Source organism: Nipponia nippon, unplaced genomic scaffold (genome assembly GCF_047370975.1).
Source record: "Nipponia nippon isolate SJK-2023a ecotype South Korea unplaced genomic scaffold, ASM4737097v1 scaffold_6, whole genome shotgun sequence".
Lineage (NCBI taxonomy): Eukaryota > Metazoa > Chordata > Aves > Pelecaniformes > Threskiornithidae > Nipponia > Nipponia nippon.
In genome coordinates, this window is record NW_028262380.1 from 13,308,309 (window position 1) to 13,325,242 (window position 16,934).

The 16,934-nt window shown below is 47.8% G+C and overlaps 3 protein-coding genes across 4 annotated transcripts; 2 read left to right on the forward strand and 1 right to left on the reverse strand.

The window, feature by feature from the left end:
• The first annotated feature begins 234 nt into the window (after positions 1-234).
• GRPEL1 (GrpE like 1, mitochondrial) lies at positions 235-5,940 on the forward strand. Its single transcript, XM_087736983.1, has 4 exons — positions 235-389; positions 1,366-1,534; positions 3,077-3,158; positions 5,531-5,940. The coding sequence occupies exons 1-4, from the start codon at positions 319-321 to the stop codon at positions 5,875-5,877; spliced, it is 669 nt and encodes a 222-aa protein (XP_087593109.1). The 5' UTR covers positions 235-318; the 3' UTR covers positions 5,878-5,940.
• Positions 5,941-8,293: 2,353 nt separating this feature from the next.
• Positions 8,294-14,562, reverse strand: TADA2B (transcriptional adaptor 2B). Its single transcript, XM_087736982.1, has 2 exons — positions 14,253-14,562; positions 8,294-13,105 (listed from the first exon to the last, which is right to left on the reverse strand). The coding sequence occupies exons 1-2, from the start codon at positions 14,520-14,522 to the stop codon at positions 12,113-12,115; spliced, it is 1,263 nt and encodes a 420-aa protein (XP_087593108.1). The 5' UTR covers positions 14,523-14,562; the 3' UTR covers positions 8,294-12,112.
• A 249-nt stretch (positions 14,563-14,811) lies between these two features.
• On the forward strand, positions 14,812-16,177 carry CFAP184 (cilia and flagella associated protein 184). 2 transcript variants are annotated; one of them, XM_087736973.1, is made up of 2 exons: positions 14,812-15,743; positions 16,004-16,177. In XM_087736973.1, the coding sequence occupies exons 1-2, from the start codon at positions 14,918-14,920 to the stop codon at positions 16,033-16,035; spliced, it is 858 nt and encodes a 285-aa protein (XP_087593099.1). In that variant the 5' UTR covers positions 14,812-14,917; the 3' UTR covers positions 16,036-16,177. The 2 variants fall into 2 exon arrangements, with proteins under 2 accessions (XP_087593099.1, XP_087593098.1); XM_087736972.1 differs by having other exon boundaries at positions 14,812-15,862; positions 16,004-16,143.
• Positions 16,178-16,934: the final 757 nt, after the last annotated feature.

The following is a 16,934-nucleotide window of genomic DNA, read 5'->3' on the forward strand; positions in this document are numbered from 1 at the left end:
ACCCGCTCAAGGCAAACACAAGCCCGCCCGCCGCCTCCCTCACAGGACAAAATGGCCCTCGGGGCGCGAGCCCCGCCCGCGGCCACGCCCGCCGCGCGTCCCCTTCCCCCAGGAGGCGGGGCGAGGAGAGCTCTCCGCAGCGCCCCGGAAGAGCTGCAGGCTCCACCTCCCGCCTCGCCTGTTTGGCCTGAGGCGGGCATGCGCCTTGTGGATTGGTTCTCGGCCGCGTCACTCTTAACCTGCCCGCCCGCTGATTGGCGGCGGCCTGGCGGAGGCCCGGAGGGGCGGGCTGAGGCGGTCGGTGGGCAGGAAGGCGCTATGGCGGCGGTGGCCCAGTGCGTGCGGGGCGCGCTGCGCCCACGGTACCCGCTGCTGAGCTTCTCCCTGAGGTGAGGGTCGCGCCGCGCCGCCTGGCCTCCATCGGGCGCCTCGGGGCGGGTCTGCCTCCGGGTCCGCACTCACCGCCTCGCCATCGCCCGGCCGGGCCGGGCCAGGAGGAGAGCGGGGCCCAGCCCCGCCGCGCTGGGCTGCTTCACCCCCCGAGCTCCCGCCCTCCGGCTCTGCGCCGGGGAGCCCCTTCCTACAGCCGGGACGGGCTGGTGCCGGCCCCCATCCCCGCCGCCCTTCGCTGGCTTCCCTTACCCGCCCCCGGGAGAGCGGCCCGGCCAGGCGTTGCGGGGCCCTCCTGGCCCGGTCTCGAGTATGAAGGCCGCCAGGCCTGACGTCTTGATGTGGCCTGCAGGGATCCCGCTTTTTGTCGTTGCGGCACTGATTCACCCGCCGCGTCCCTGAACCGGTTTGCTCGGGTAGCTCAGCCAGTTCAGCCTAAGAAACGTTAGGAAGGGATGAATAGTCATCTTCATGGAGACTGGCCCGTTCTCGACGTGGTATTTGCGATATAGCAATGAGAGACAGCAGTGACAGAAGGTGCCTTTCCGTTGCTCTCTAGCAGTCAGCGGCAAACCACTGTTCGCATTGGTGTGCTTTCTGAGAGACTGTTGCAGGTGATTGCATCACATAAACTGGATTTGCTTCCTCATAGAATACTGTGCTCCTATTCCACTTAAAAGCACTGAGGCTTTATAAACTGAATATAATGGACACTTACAAGCTGCTGTCCAGCGGTTGTTACATTACAGCAAAGTTCTTTTTTGCAACAGTTTAGACGGACTAAGTTCAGTTACTTCTGATGAAAGGTTCTGCAAGCAGTTTTCACAGACCTAGACTTGTTGTATGTATTTGCGCTTTAATGTGAGAATTTTGTAGACATTGACGTATCAAATAAAGTGTCCAGTATGTCCAGCAAATGCTAATATCTTATAAAGTAAGCAATTGATTAATATTGTCCACATGTTATTGCCTTAGGACTTCTCCACGACTGCTTTGTGTAGCAACACAACAGAAAAATACTGGCCAGAACTTGGAAGAGGACCAGAGTCAGAGCCAAAATGAGCAGAAGGTTGAACCCAGCTCTGCTGAAAAACTGTTAACTGAAGAAAAGGCCAAACTGGAAGAACAACTAAAAGAAGTTACTGTAAGTGTCTTCTGGTCATCAGGTTGCATACCTTACAAACTGAATACCTAAGAGCGTTCATTATAGGTTCTCGGAGCACAGTCTGGATACAGTTGTTGAGTAAAAATCTGCTATTTCTTTAAACTTAAGAGTAGATGTACTACAAGACCTGAGATGCATCCCTGGTCCAAAATTAAGATGTTGGATAGTTTCTTTCCAATTTCTGGATGGAATTGGACCTTTTCCAGCCTGCAAATTTGTTACTGAGTTTCGCTGACTTTAGTTCACTTAGGTCTTGCTCAGTGGAGAAACAATTTTTGCAAGCCCATGGAAGGGTTTGAGTGTCTCTTTGATGTGTGTATTTGTGCATGCTGAGAGTACGCTTTCTGAAAACAGCTGCTGACTTTTCAAAGGTCAGGGTTAATGATGCTTAGCTTTTATATAACAGTGTACTTATTACATACTTAGGAAGTTTCAAACCCTGTCTGTTGGAGAGCCCTTCAAACACAAGGCTGAAGCGTCACATTCCCTCTGTCTGGCCTAATGTATCTTGCATTCTCTCCTGTGTGTGACTTCAGCAGAGGGTGAAGGATGCCCTGAGAGGTGGGAGGCGTGGATTAAACAAAGGCGTTGCTTTTCTGGATGAGTGCTTTACATAAAATGTCTTTCTAGAGCATTTGAGAATTTGAGAGGTAGCCCAGAACCTTCTATAGAAGCAGCACCTCTGGATAATAAGTGGGCTGAGTTTCCTTTCTGTTGCCCTTCCCAAAGCACTGAAGGACAAAGCTGAGATGTCATTTAACATCTCTGTTGACAGCATTTGCTATTGGCTACCTAGCGTGGCTCTTCAGTCAACTCATTGACTATTTTTATTCTGTTTTGAGATTCTTCACTAGCACACGGAGGTCCAGCATAGTCAGAGTGGAAGCCCAGCATGGAGTTCTGGGTTAGGTGGTGAAGCACTCAACCTGAAGTGCCTAAGTTTATTGAATTTCATTCTTAGTACATCTGCTGCTAGATGGCCATATGGCTAGGAACAGACCACAACTTAACCTGAGTAAGAGGAGTTAGATGTCATAGTTTTTGAAGTTTGAAAAAACTGGAGGACACTCTGTGGTTTGTATGGAGAGGGAAGAGCTGGTTTGAAAGTCATGGCTGGGTTCAATTTCGTTTGCCATAGTGTCAAAATACCTTATGAGTGATGAAGGCTTTCTGTGAACACACATCAGAAAAAGCAGAAATCTTTGATTCATAAAACTTGATATATCCGTAGAGTTAAAGATTTCTTCTAGCTAATCTGTTGACAAATATTGAGAGTCTGGAAACCCATCTTATTTCCTTTCCCTCACTTCTGTCTGTACTAAAGTGAAGCAAACATCTGCCTTGGTAGGAAGGATGCTGTGATAATTGGCACGTTGTCTTCAGATTACTGTTTAGATGGTGGGTTTAGGCTATGTAACTGTTTAAAATGCTGTTTTATACTGAATATGCTGTTTTGAATTATTGTCAACTACCCAACCACCAGGAATGAAATCTCTTCTGTTACTGGTTTTTCTTCTTTAGGACAAGTACAAGCGTGCCTTGGCGGATGCAGAAAACGTGAGGCAAAGAAGCCAGAAACTGGTAGAAGAGGCAAAGTTATACGGTCAGTGGAGGCTCCTTTTGTGTATACTCATAAGACCCAGGAAATACAAAGCCTGGAAAACTGAGCTGACTGGCCCACAGTTTTGACAACTTGTACTTCCCAGTGATTCTGACTACGTGGTTAAAAAATGTATTTGAGGCAGAGATGTTTGAACAGTTCCTCACTTTGCATCAGAACTGTAATCATCTCACTAGACAAGGGCAAGACTTAAACTGCTAAAGTCAACACCTTGACATTTTCTTTAAATTTGGTATCTGATTTCCTGCAATATGTACTGCAGTAGTAAATTTTTCAGTAAGGTTTGCAGCCTGAAGTTTGCCTTTTTCACGCACTTTGGTCTCAGAACTGACTGCAAAAAAACTGAACGAAGAGCATGGAATACTAGCTTTCCTTCTGGTTTGGGTTTTTTTGTTCTTGGTGTTTGTTTTGGGTTTGGTTCTTTTTTGTTTTTTTGTTTGGGTTTTTTTAGCCTTTTATATTTGAATAACTTTTCTGTTCTGTTGAAGGCCATAGCTTTCAAATAGAAGTAATACATTTACACAGGTGGATTCTTTTCAGTAGTAGGAATGTACAGTCACTGGCTACAAGGAGTACTAGAAGCACATCTTTCTTCAAGAGCCAGGCTACTGACATCTGATTTAGCTTTTTTGACAGTTCAAACCCAAATCTGTAAACCAGAAATTGTATGCAAATACTGCAGCACAAGAGTGCTGCATCATCTTAGTGTTTGACTGTCACTCTGGCTTGAAAAATGAGTTGGCCTTTTTTGCCACACACTATACACAGCTGTACAGTTTAATTCTGAATACAGAAGTTTTAATTTCTGAAGACAGGGTCTTCAGTTAATGTGTATTGTAAGAAAATGCATTTCTCAGTTACATAGTATTCTTGTACCATTTTCATGGATGTTTGAATGCTTCATCTTGAAGTTGATTTTCAGTAAACGTTGTTTCACTAATATGCTCCTTAGTGCAGAAGGACTTTCATGTCTGAGCTCAGAGATGCTACAATAGAAATAAATATTCAAATAAAATTTCTCGTGAAAACTAAATGACAGATAATCTGCATGATTGTAAGTTTTATCATTTGACTGCTTTTTCCATTAAAGGAAGATAAACTAAATTCTGAGACCTGCATAAATTCACAGAGATGCAGTCACAGATATCTGCAGAGATAACTTGCGCAAAAAAACCCCAAACCAAACCACCTTCTGAAGAAAGAGTTTGGTTATGTGGTTTGATCCAGATCACTAGACAGCTAGTTAATCTATGTTTGGGACACTTCAGCCCTAACCACAGTTTTAGTTTTAACTTAAAACCTTGATTCATTTGTTCATATTTTTGGAACTACTTGGACACTGTTAGTTACTGTTCTATAAAGAGCTCAAGTCTCTACGGAGTTGTGCAGTTGTTAAAGTGACCCTTTCCTGACAACTGGCTGATCCCTATAGATCTTGCAAGATGCTTCCGTAGTTGTTTGGGGTTTTTTTGTTTAAACCAAAGACTTGTCCTCTGGTAATGCTCATATTGCTTCTTGGTAAAGAAAAAAAAACATCTAAAATGTGATCTAGAATTAAAATGCTGGCTGTGGCTTAAAAAAAAAAAAAAAAGAACAAGGCTACCAAAATGGAGTGCAGTTTGTCCTTGGCTTACCTCTACGTAGAAATGTGTTATTCTACTGAATCATCATGATATTTAGAGACAGTTTGCCTTAAGTGAGATAAGTCCAGATTCTTTTAGTGTGAGCCAAAGAACAGCTTCAGGACACAGACTGTTGTTAGCTTAGGAGTTGCTCGGTCTGCACAAGGCACAGCTTCTGAGCCTGTAGAAGTGGTTTGTAGCGGGAGGGAGAGGTGTGAGTTTTCATTCAAGGAAAAATCCCTGTTCATCTCTTGGACTCCTCATCAGTCTGACTACATGCTTTTTCTTCTGCAAATACTTTTAGCACATCAGATTAAAGGGCAGGAATAGGGCAACATAATGCTTTGAACTTTAGGTGAATCCCAGGATGAGAGAGAATGGGGACATTACATTAAGCCATCTGAAGGTTTTGGTAACTTCAGTTAGAATTTTAACTGTTAATGTCAGGTCACTGGCGTAGCTTTAGCTCTTTTAAGTTGAAATGCATTTTCTCCATAGAACTAGAGGAGGTGGTGTGGATCTCAAGGTATCTTTAATAGTTCTGTACCGTCAAGTAAAATTGGGAAGGACGTTTTACCCCAAATGTTACAGTATTGCATATCTTGTTAAAAATCTAATAGAGTACAGATTATTGCAGTCGGTTTTGGGGTTGTGTTTGGGCTTTAGGGTTTTTTTAACACTTGTTTCCCTCAGTGGACCAATACCGTTCCCTTGTCTTTTATTTCTTTTTAGGGATTCAGAGCTTCTGTAAGGACTTACTAGAAGTTGCAGACATTTTGGAGAAAGCAACCGAAAGTGTTCCGAAAGAAGAAATTAAGGACGAAAATCCTCACTTGAAGAGCTTATATGAAGGTCTTGTTATGACAGAAGTACAGATTCAAAAAGTGTTTAAAAAACATGGCCTGCTCAGACTGAATCCTGTCGGAGCCAAGTTCGATCCCTATGAACACGAAGCGTTGTTCCATGCTCCCATGGAAGGGAAGGAGCCTGGCACTATTGCATTAGTATCCAAGATTGGCTATAAGCTGCACGGGCGTACACTGCGGCCTGCCTTGGTGGGTGTTGTGAAAGACGCTTAGCTGCTTAATCTGAGAATTTAAAATGCCATACAACTATTAAAGAGCTGGATGGTTTTTCTCTTACACCATGCTTTCCTCATTCCTCTGCCCCCTGAGAGGTCTAAATGAATTGGTTGAGGTCTCCCAGTGAAAAGGAAGCAACCGATGAAATTCTCCTGCTTAGTGGCCTTCAACATCACTGTTCCATAAGCACTCTTAAGTGTGAAATACAAGAGCCATTAAGCCCTCTAATGCTTTAGATTAGATAACTTTTTTTTTGCAACTACTGCTACCGAAGGTACATTAAATTGAAAGGACTGATATGCACACAAGAATTCTGCAATCTCACGTTTATCACCATGTGTAGATTGAAAATCCAAATAGTGGTTCAAACACTTCCTTTTGTTTTGTAGAATCTAACATTGCAGAAGTGGGTGAAGTAGTACAAATAACCCGTTTTCTGCAAGCATCCATCAGCTTTTACACACTGATGTGATAAATACTGTTTTTTGTCTATTCAGAAATAATCTCTCTCAACAACTGAAAGTAAAACCTTTGTGAGTTCTGACCTGTAAATAAAAGGCAATGGAGAGTAGACATCTTTTGTCATTGTTCAACCCTTTTTGTTCTGTAGTATTGATGACTCAAGAAAAGCATCTAATACTTGTATGGCATTGAAGAACCAATAGAATTTATCCTATCTCTGGATTTTTAATTTAATATTGTATAAATTGGTTTAAACAATTTTGATATAGTCTTGTAACTTCCAAGCTTTACAAACAGTTTGTTATGCAAACTGTAGTTACAACCCTGCTGAAAGCCAGAATACCCAAAGAAGCAAGTAGCTGAGAGTTTAGTATATGCTGTCTTTTAGAATTACATAAATAATTGCATGTAAGCGGCTCAAACAAACGTGAACTTAGTTTCATCTTCATTTCTTGCACTTACTCAGCTTGGATCTTAAGTTGCAACAGAACTTTTCCCATACGCAGCTCGTGCCCTGTCTAACTCCACATGCTGCTCCCAGTCCTGCAGCGTCAGGCTAAAATCCAATCCAATACATTATTAACTGAATGCTTTGTCCTACATTTGTCTGGTCACCTGGATAGCAGTGGATGGAACTTGGCAAATTACACAAGTGACAAAGCATCTGTCGTTTTGTATCCTCAAAGCCCGTACATTTCACACACGGGACAGAAGCTTCAAACTTATGCATGTTAGTAGGACCTGGTAAACAGTAAGTACTTCTGAATTTTTCACCCTTGTTTCTGGTTGTCTTGGATTAAGGAGCTTCTTACCTTAAGGTCAAGTATTAAGTATTTTTCTTGGTTTGGATGCAGAGTTGCCAACAGCTTACTGAACACTAGAGAAGAATCGCAGGGTGAGAAGTGATTACTTGTTCTTTAAGACTTTTTTCCAGTGCTGGTTTGCCTCACGGGAAATCAGGCAGTTAACTAGGAACGACCTAAGTGCATACTACTGTTCGGGAGTTAGTCATGTTTATGGATTCATTTGTTCTTTCTCAACTCTAAGAAAGAAAATCAATGCTTTGACTGGGCAGCAGAGAGAGAATAATTTTTAGTGCATGTGAGAAGGCAACTACAGTGTTAATTTTTTTAAACTAATCAAGTACAGGGATGAAAATGCAAAGATTGAGTGTAAAACTATAGAAAAACAAAGGGAATTACATACGCTTAAGCTGAATTTGGAAGTAACTTCCTTCCATCTGGGTTCGAGCACACTGTAGCTGTGTGAAGCAGGATTGAAGAAATAGTCTTGTTGCGCTTTGTTTGGAACCTGCGCTCAACTGATATAAAGGGACCAGGGTCGATTGATATAGCTTTTAAGAACTGTCATGTGTTGTTCTGCCCCCTCCAGATCTAAACTAAATGTAATAGTAACTTCATTAGTATATAAGTTTTTTCCAGTAGGGCAATTAAAGGGACAGCTTCTTGCCTAGCAGATTAAGATTTTGTTAATGAGCCTCACACAAACTGTCTTTTTTGGACTACGTTAATTAATTCAGGGTGTTCTTAAACACAAGTTACTGTTAAAAGTTCAGCACAAGACTCAAAACTAGTGTCTTTAAAGCTGATAACTGAGGATAGTTAAGTGCTTCCTTTTCCTTGGCCTGCCCTTTCAGAGAGGCTTTCAGCATGAAGAGCTTCAGTCTTTACTGACAGCTCAAACCACCCGTGCACTCTGCCATACAACAGTAAGAAGCACCGAAGAAATCAAGGAACAGAGGGAGTCATTCTGAAATTTAAGCATAAGAGCAGCCAACAAAGCTACCACCAGTACCTCCGGTTTAGCTCTCATAAAGAAAGACCACTTCACCCATCATCATTTAGCTAAAATGCATCTCCGTTTGTTATTACAAAGAATTAAGCCGTTTGCCTCATTACGCAAGCTACGTTACCATTAAATCAATAATGGAAAGAAACTTTAATACAAGTTTATTTACCAATATACAATGCAAAAACCTAGTAAAATGCTGAGTGTGCACAACATCAGTTAGGTTTTACATGATTTCAGCACAGGCATTTGTGTGTCTGGCACAGCTACACCAGTACACTACTCAAATGAGTGCAACATTCCCTTTAAGGAAGAAGCTGACGAGCTGAACATGCTCCCCAGGTACCTTCCTTCACAGTATTTAATGGGTCATCACTTAAGAGCAACTGGGGCACATGCAAAAACATTTTGCAAGAAGAGAGAGTCAACCGAAAGGCTAATGAAGTCTGTTACAGTTGCAAAGGAATTTGATGCAGCCGCCGCACAAGAGAATAATGGCAGAGCGCTTAGTTGGTGTGATTTACAAGGCAGTTTATGGTCAAAGACTCGTGCAAACCTACTAACGCTGTTCTTAATGCTTGCTGGGACTGCCACGGAACATAGGGCAGGAGGGCCTGTAGCCAGAACGCTCTGTAACAAGCCCTTCTGCACTGGGTAGCACACACAGCGTGGAGATTAATGCTCCCTTGTTACCTAGCGAGCAAATATTACTGTAAAACATCACTGGGACTGGACTGATTGAAGTAGACATACAGCATTAAAACAGACTTACTGCTGCCTCTATCAGTAGCAGCAGATCAGTATTTTGAACAGCTTATGGAGTATCACTTTTTCATAGGCTTACATCAACGCTGTTAGGACAGATACTATCATTAGTAATATCTTTAATTAGAAAAGTCAAGAGCATTAAGCATATAAAACACCTTTTCATTAGCAACATGAGGGCTAGGTTATTTGTACAGTACAGGAAGCACTGCCAGAGCAACACAAGATACAAGTTGAAGAGCTCTTTGCCATGTTTTTTCTCAGCCCCTTCACCACAGAAGAGAAGCAGCATAGCGCTAGCAAGTTGCTGGATTAACATAACTGCATCTCAACTTAAAAACAAACAAACAAACAAACAAACAAACAAACAGCAGCTCATAACAAAGGAATGCTTAGACTAAATCAGTTCCATGTGAAAATATGGAACAGCAGCATCCTCTAGTGCAAGTCACCTTTAAAATTAAAAGCATAGCTGACAGTGAGACATTGCTTCTAGGGAAGCCCTTTCCAAGGGACTAGTATTTGCTAAAGCAAACATTTACCACCTTGAATTTGCTTGCAAGTATAAAATAAATATTGATATCCATATTTCATACATTAAAAATACTTTTATTTTACATTCATTTTGATGTTCAATAAGTTACGTCTAGCACCAAAAAAAAAAAACATTTTGGAGGGGCTGAGGAATTAAGAAACTATAAAGTGTAAATGCAGAATTCACTTCAACATTTAAATGACTCATTGGTGCCTAGATTTTTTTTTTAAGTCATTGTTCAGATGGGCTTTCGACTATTGCTTCAGTTAGACTTAGATGTGCCAAAACAGTGTAGAAATATAAAAATCACAATTTGAGAAAAAAAAAAAAATAATTAAAAAAACCCAATTCTTCTAAACTCCCAGCTACATGCAGAGTTGAGGCTCCAGTACGCTATCAGTAATGGTGTGTGATGGCAGTTAGGTAACGAGTTACAGGAAGAACCAAATTGCATAACTAGAACACCAGAAAGGCTGAGCTTCCTTTCCACAGGAGCAGGACAGAGAAAATAACCAAGGGTTTATACCTTATGAACTTGTGTGCTGTTTGTACGTGCATATAGGATGGAAGTGGTTCTTAAAGCTACTCAGCACATTGCAGTTAGTTCCACTGCTGCCAAGGAGAGACAGTTTTGTCTCGAGTATTCCACAACAAGCCACTTGCAGGTAAGCCAAACAAAGTCTTACATCCAAGAGGATATAGCCCTTACCTTTTTTGAAGGGACATAACATCACAAGCTCCACAGAAAAAGGCACTAGAGTTTTGGTTTTTTTCTTCCTTAGAAATGCTGGCTTTGTAATTGTACCCCTGTTATTCTAAACTCGCTGGTAACACTATTTTGGTAATGCTGGATATATTAACTAAACCCCCCTTCTGATCAGTATACCTCTGCCTAGGTGCAGAATTAATACTGTGCTGAGATTTTGCAGTATCCTCCCTCACTACAGCCCAAAGCATCAAACCAAGATGACACTTCCAGTGCTTGCACTTGTTCTGGAGCCAGCCCAGTTCCACGTTTTGGCACACCTGCACTCAGGCGACCTGCCCAGCTGGCCTCCGGTCCCAGCCTCCTGCTCTGGACAGGACCAGTAGGGAGGCTTAGGCACAGGTAACACCGCACCCTCTTCCACGTGGCAGCCACCATTTTTTATTCACTTGGTTAAACACCAGCAAGGGAAATTAAGGATGAAGTGAGCATAACAATCCTTTTCTAGTCCTCCAACAGCTTTCCCTTAATCGGTAGATCTTAGCACAACAGTACTGTGGATCTGGCATTTCTGTCACGCGCTGTGCTACGTCGCCAGCCGGTGCCTGTCGCAAGCCCCCAGTGCAGACTGTACCCGTTAGAGTCGAGGTGAGTTACCCATCAAGGTGCACGGTTCTCACTGCAGTGGGCTGCATGCACAGTTCTGCCACGTCGGGAATTTCAACTTCAACGTGTTCAGCCTGGTACCTTTCAAGGTATGTGCAATTAGGACCCTGTAATGGCTTGACTGACAGCTCCGTACTTCAGGAGCACATTAGCTGTGCATTTTGACCTAATCTATGTCACTTCTCATTTTTGTTTTTAAAAACTAACCTCAGTGATCACTCTCCGTTTGAGAATCGCTCCCTTTCCCTGTCCCTCCCAAATTCAGAAGGAGGCAGCTACACCTCCTCAGCCCACACAAGCTCAGAAGTTACAGATACCAAAGGAGGAGGAGGAGGCTCCCCCAACAAGATGAAACAGTCATTTTGCTGCCTGAGGCTCCCAACCGCTGCAAGACAACTCACTGCCTATTTTCCCAGACCCCATTTCTGGCCCAAATCGGCCACTTCACAGTAGCGCCGACCCCTCCTCTGGAACAAAGCACCACAGCTGCCGTGTGCCCTGCAACTTCGCCACTACTTAGGTTAACATCGGAGCTGCGGTGGGGTCTGTTTCAGCAAAAACTCAACTCAAAGCTACCTCTGGATCAGCTGGGTGTGAAGGCAGCTCTTCAAGAGCCCTTTCCACAGCACAAGTACCCGAAGGCTACCTCTCCCCTACCACATTTCGTTCCTTCCGCTCCCTGCCATGGCTCGTCCCTGCTGTATTCCCGACAGAAACTCTCACCCCGCTGTCCCAGCGCCTTGGCTGTAGTTACTAAGGAGGATGTTCTGAAAGCTTAGCAATGGTCACACAAATCCCCGCTCACCGTGCTCCTGAGCTCAGGGCTTTTGTAAGCTTTGCTTTGCTGCCAGCGTTACACCAAAAAAAACCAAACCAACCAAAAAACAAAAAACAAAAGGAGAAGAAAGTTTCCAGCAAATGAAACCATCTCCCACCTTCAAAGAAAAGCAAGGATTACACTGATACTTTACTCCTTACTATTGGACAGATGAGTAACTACTCTGGGACTACTGGACTTGAGTCAGTTCACATGAAAGAAACCTGTTCTAATAATGTACCAAAAGCAGTGAAATCCAATGTAGAAGTTTCACAATTAAGTATTTTCCACGATCCAAAGCAAAAGTCTATTTGAACCACGGATCATGAATACTGTGGGGGTTTATGTATTTGCTTTTTTTGTTTGCTTTTAAGGGACATAATTTCTGTATCTTTGGGGAGGGAAGGAAAAAATAACGGCGTCCTTGAGGCTATAATGGGCCTCTGCTGTGTTTTTTCCGATCAGCTGAGTTTCATGAAGCATCCCTGGATATCCAACCACTTTCTGTTAGAAAGTTTAAAATCCTTTTCTTCAGTACCTTATCTAAGTAACTGGGAAGGCGACTCTTGGAAGGAATTCCTTGTCTTTTTTGGAGATGGTCTTTAATGATTATAGTTTTTACAGTCACGTAACGTGCAGGACTCAAATTTAGAGAGCTGCAGAGCACCTTTTCCCTGTCCGATAAGAGTTCAAAGCCAGGCAGGTTTTCGATGGCAGCAAATTCACCTTCTTTACCGTCTTCCTTCCCTCTCTTGGAGCTAGCAATGTTCTTGTTCTCCTTCCTCTTTTCCCGTTTATGCCTGGCTGCCTCGTATTCTGCGGACTCTTCCATTTTGGTGATTCCGTTTCGACGATACCGCTGCAGCTCCCGAATCTTTGCTCGAAGTATCCTCTCCTTGTGCATGTTCTCAAAGAAGTCTTCAAACTCCTTACAAGACATGAACTGGTACAGAGGCCTCAGTTTCAGCCTCAACTCCTTCTCTTCTTTTGTGATCTTTCGTTTGGGAGCTTTCTCCTTGTCCTTTTTATCCTTCCCCAGAAAGGCCGGTACCAAGTTATAGTCTCGTGCAATGTTCTTCCGCCGCTGCCTCTCCTTGAGTTTCCTTACGTACATGTCTACGTGAGCTCTTTTTAACTCTATTTCCACATCATCGTCGTCATAGTTCACCGAAAGGCCGCTGATCAGCGTCTCCGCGTCTTGATCGTATTCGATCTCGTAGTCATCCCGCAGCGGCATGTATCCCAGCTGCTGCTGCTCAGCCACCGATATATCCAGCGGTGGGAGCGGCGTGGTCAAGCTAGGAGAGAGCGGGCCGCCGCTGGGACACGTGTGATCCGTTACTCTGTTCGGAATAGTGTCGGGGATGCAGGCTTTTCCCAGGTTGCCGTGGATATACATGCTCACATAGTGTTCCATCACCTCCTGAGGCGTTCGGGATGCTCCCACGTGAGCAGCCATGTCCTCCTAAAAGGAAAATAAGGAGGAGTGATAAAATGATTCCCGTCACATCTCCGGCATAATGCGCGCTCAGCTAAGAGCGTGACGGCTTCTTCCCTGCTCCTCGAAAGCCAACTCGCAATACCTCAACTTTTCTAGCAACACTGAAATTAGCCCCGTTTCCATCAGCTCTGCATTTTCAGGCCCAGATAAGTATTTACGAGCGCACAGGGGCAGGTAAGCCATGAAAGCAACGCCAGAAGCATCGCTAAGGCAAGCTGCGTCAGATCCCCTAGGCACAGGGAACGCCATCGAGCCACCGGAGCCACACGGGGACTCCTCAGCCCCCGTCGCTCTCTCAGAAAGGCAGCTCACATCACCAGGAAGCTTCCTACCTCCCGAGCCAGCACTGAGGTCACTACGTCATTTGCATTTTGCTTGTTTATATTGCATTGCTGAAATACTTTTAGAGAAATACAGAAATAAAGATAGTATTTACAGTAAGAGAGATAATATTTACTCTTTTCTAGTTATTTAAGAACTAAAACAAGCTGCAACTATCATAAACTTTAAGATTCTGAAAAAGTCTTTACGTTTAAGGAAGCAAAACGTAATCAAGTAACAATTAATGAACCAAAACTGCTGGTTTTTAAAAACGAGCCTGACTGCAAACGGACCCAGACGGCACGCAGCAAGCTGACAGCTGTGACACGCCGAAGGAAAAGACCGAACGCTATGCAGAAGCGGGCGCAAGCCCGCAACGCAAAGGGGCTGGGGGGAGACCTGTGCTGGGGCCCGAGGGAGCGGCAGGCCCGAGACGCATGCAGCGCCCCTCCGACCCGCAGGGAGCCCGCCTACGGCCGAGGCCACCGCCGCGGCACGGGCCGCTGCCTTGGCGGCGCTGCCGGGTCTGCGGAGCGGGACGGGACGGGACGGGACAGCGGGGCCTCCAGCCAGGGCCGCGCTGGACCCCGGAGCCCAGGCCGCTGCCTCCCCGCGGCGGCCCGCCGCCCCACGCCGCCCCACGCCCCCGCCGCCCTCGGCATAGCGGAGCGCCCGCCGCCGGAGGCCGGGCAGGCCCGCAGGCCGCTGCCCCGCTGGGCGCCGCTCCCTCGCCGCCAGCGGGACGCGGCCCCCGCCGCCGGCAGCCCGCCCCGCCGCCCGCGGCCCTTACCCAGTTGCCGAAGCCGAACTGCTCGATGGCGTCCAGCAGCAGCTGCTCCTCCCGGCTGCTCCAGCCGCCCTCGGCCTCGGCGCCCCAGAGGGTGAAGCGGCCGCCGTCGACGAGCTGGTAGCCGTGCCATCGGCGGTGCGGGCCGATCTCGGCGCCCGCCGAGAAGCAGTCGGGGCAGAGCTCGATGTCGGCGCACTCGGTGCAGCGGAAGCGCAGGGAGCTCACCTCGGCCAGGCAGTACACGCAGTACTTCTTCCCCAGTTCCGCCATCTTACCCCGCCCGCCGACAGCCCGCGCGCACGCGCCGGCACGCCCCCCACTGGCATCGCCAATGACAGCGCGCCCGGGGGGCGGAGCCCCGCGACGGAGGGCCAATGGAGGCGGAGGGCTTGGCCCTCCCCTCCGACCCCCGGCCAATGGGGCCAAGGCGCCCGGGCGCGGGGGGTATTAAAGCGAATGAGCGGCTGGGATTGGCCGACCGGGATCCGTCTTCCTTTCCCGCGGCCAATCGGAGAAGCGGCCCGGCGCGACCCCGTCGCTGAGTGGTAGCCCGCGGCGAGGGGGCGCGGCCGAGCCGGCGCCACGGGGAGGGGGCGGGGCCGGGCCGGCCGGCGGAGCCGAGTCCCGTTGCCCGGGCAACGGGGGAAGCGGGGCGCGGCCCGGCCATGGAGGCGGTGGCCGTCCTGGAGCCGGGGCCGGGGCGCCCCGAGGGGCCGGCGGGGCTGAGCCCGGGTGCCGCAAGGGAGCCGCCGGGGCCCGAGGTGCTAGGCGGGCCCGGGGAGCCGCCGCGGCCCGAGGTGCTAGGCGGGCCCGGGGAGCCGGCGGAACCGAGGCCGGAGGAGCCGCCGGAGGAGGCGGAGGCCCGCGAGCCCGAGGAGATGGGGCCGGAGGAGACGGAGACGGAGACGCCGGGGCCCTCGGTGGCGGCGCCGGCAGCCGGCGGTGCCGGGGAGGGTGCGGCGGGCGAGGCGCCGCCCCCCGCTGGGGCTGCAGAGGCGCCGGCCGGCCCCGGCGGAGCCGAGCGGAGGAGCGGCGAGGCGGCGGGCGAGGAGCGGGACGCGGCGGAGGAGGGCGAGGAGGAGCGGCCGGCGCTGCTAGAGCAGCACCGCGGGCTGGCGGGCGAGCGGGAGCGGCTGCGGCAGGCCAGCGCCCGCCTGCAGCTGCGGCTGGGCGAGCTGCTGCGGCTGCGGCGGGGCGAGCGGCGGCCGGGGCCGGGCGCGGGGGGGGCGGCGCTGTACGCCCAGCGCCTGCAGCAGCTGCGGGAGCTGCGGGAGCAGCGGGAGCGGGAGGCCGCGGCCGGGCGGGAGCGGGTGGCGGCCCGGCGAGGAGCGGCAGGCCCGGGCCCGGGCGGAGTGGGCCGCCTTCCAGGCCCGCAAGAAGGCGGTGGCCGTCTTCAGCCTGGGCCGGCGGCTGGGCGGCAGGGAGGCGGCGGCGAAGGCGGTGGACCGCATCCAGGCCCGGGAGCAGGAGAAAGAACAGCAAGTGCGGGAGGTGAGGCGCCGGGCCCCGCGCCGGCTGCGGCGGCCGTCTTGCCTGTCTCGCCCCCATCCATCTCCTCCTGTCAGAAAGACTCCTGAAAAGGCCAGCGCTTTCCTCCGCTTCCAGCGAGGGTACAGCTACTGCTCGGTCTTAAACCACAGAAGATGCACGATGCTTTTCTCCCCTTGAAGCTTTGTTTCTGTAAACAGAAACGGTTCTTCCCTGGCAAGGCAAGGATTAGAGTAATTCTTCTTTTATTTCTACTCCTCCAGGCCCGTGTGGAAAACATCAAGCTGAAGCATGAAATCCAAAACCTTGAAAGCATCTTGAAAGCTCAGGGAGAACTGGTAGAAGGTCAACATTTTATGGACTTTGAGCACATGAAGAAAGAGAATCAGAAACACAGCGAAAAGATCAGCCACCTCAGCGATGAAATCCTGAAGCTCAAAAAGAAGGTATCAAACACAGTACATATTCTCAGCCAGTTCAGGGAAAAACTACAGTTTGTGGAAGCTGAAAATCAAGGCAGAAAGGCTGAACTGGTGGACATTGATATCGTCCTGTCACAGAAGAGAGACATTGTGACCAAAACCAAACAGGCCAGAGACAGACTGCGGAGAAACAATTTGGAATTGCAGCAGAAACGTGGGTTGCTTGGAAATGCGATACTGCTTCGGGACTTTGAGGAAAAGGTGGATACTATAGAGCTGCTAAGTCAGCGATTGGAAACACTGAAATGTCACCATGCTGATCTCATCCTTACTTGTAGGGGAATTCAGAAAAAAATCAAGGAAGCCAATTCCTCTTTCCTCGCTGAGGATAACTAAAGAAAAGAAAGCACGGAAAAGAAATAAACAAAGGCGTTTTCCGTAACTCTGATTTTTAACATGCTTTTTTCTGTTAAGTCCCAGGGAATACATTCCACACGTACTCCTGAAAAAGCCTTTTCTAAGTCAAATGTCAGCATTATGCATTCAAAGAAGAGATTACAGTAGTTACTCCTTTTGAATGAAACCATATACATGTGCCTGTCTTAAACAAAAACAGCCACAGTCAAAAGCCTACGCGTCTAGAAAACCCTTCCAGCGTTCAGTCCTTTAAGGCCACGGCAATACTGTTCAAGCAGAGCGCTCACCACACCCTAGCTCAAGCCCTGATCCTGCCACCCTCCAGATGGATTTTATAATTCAGGATCGACTTCAT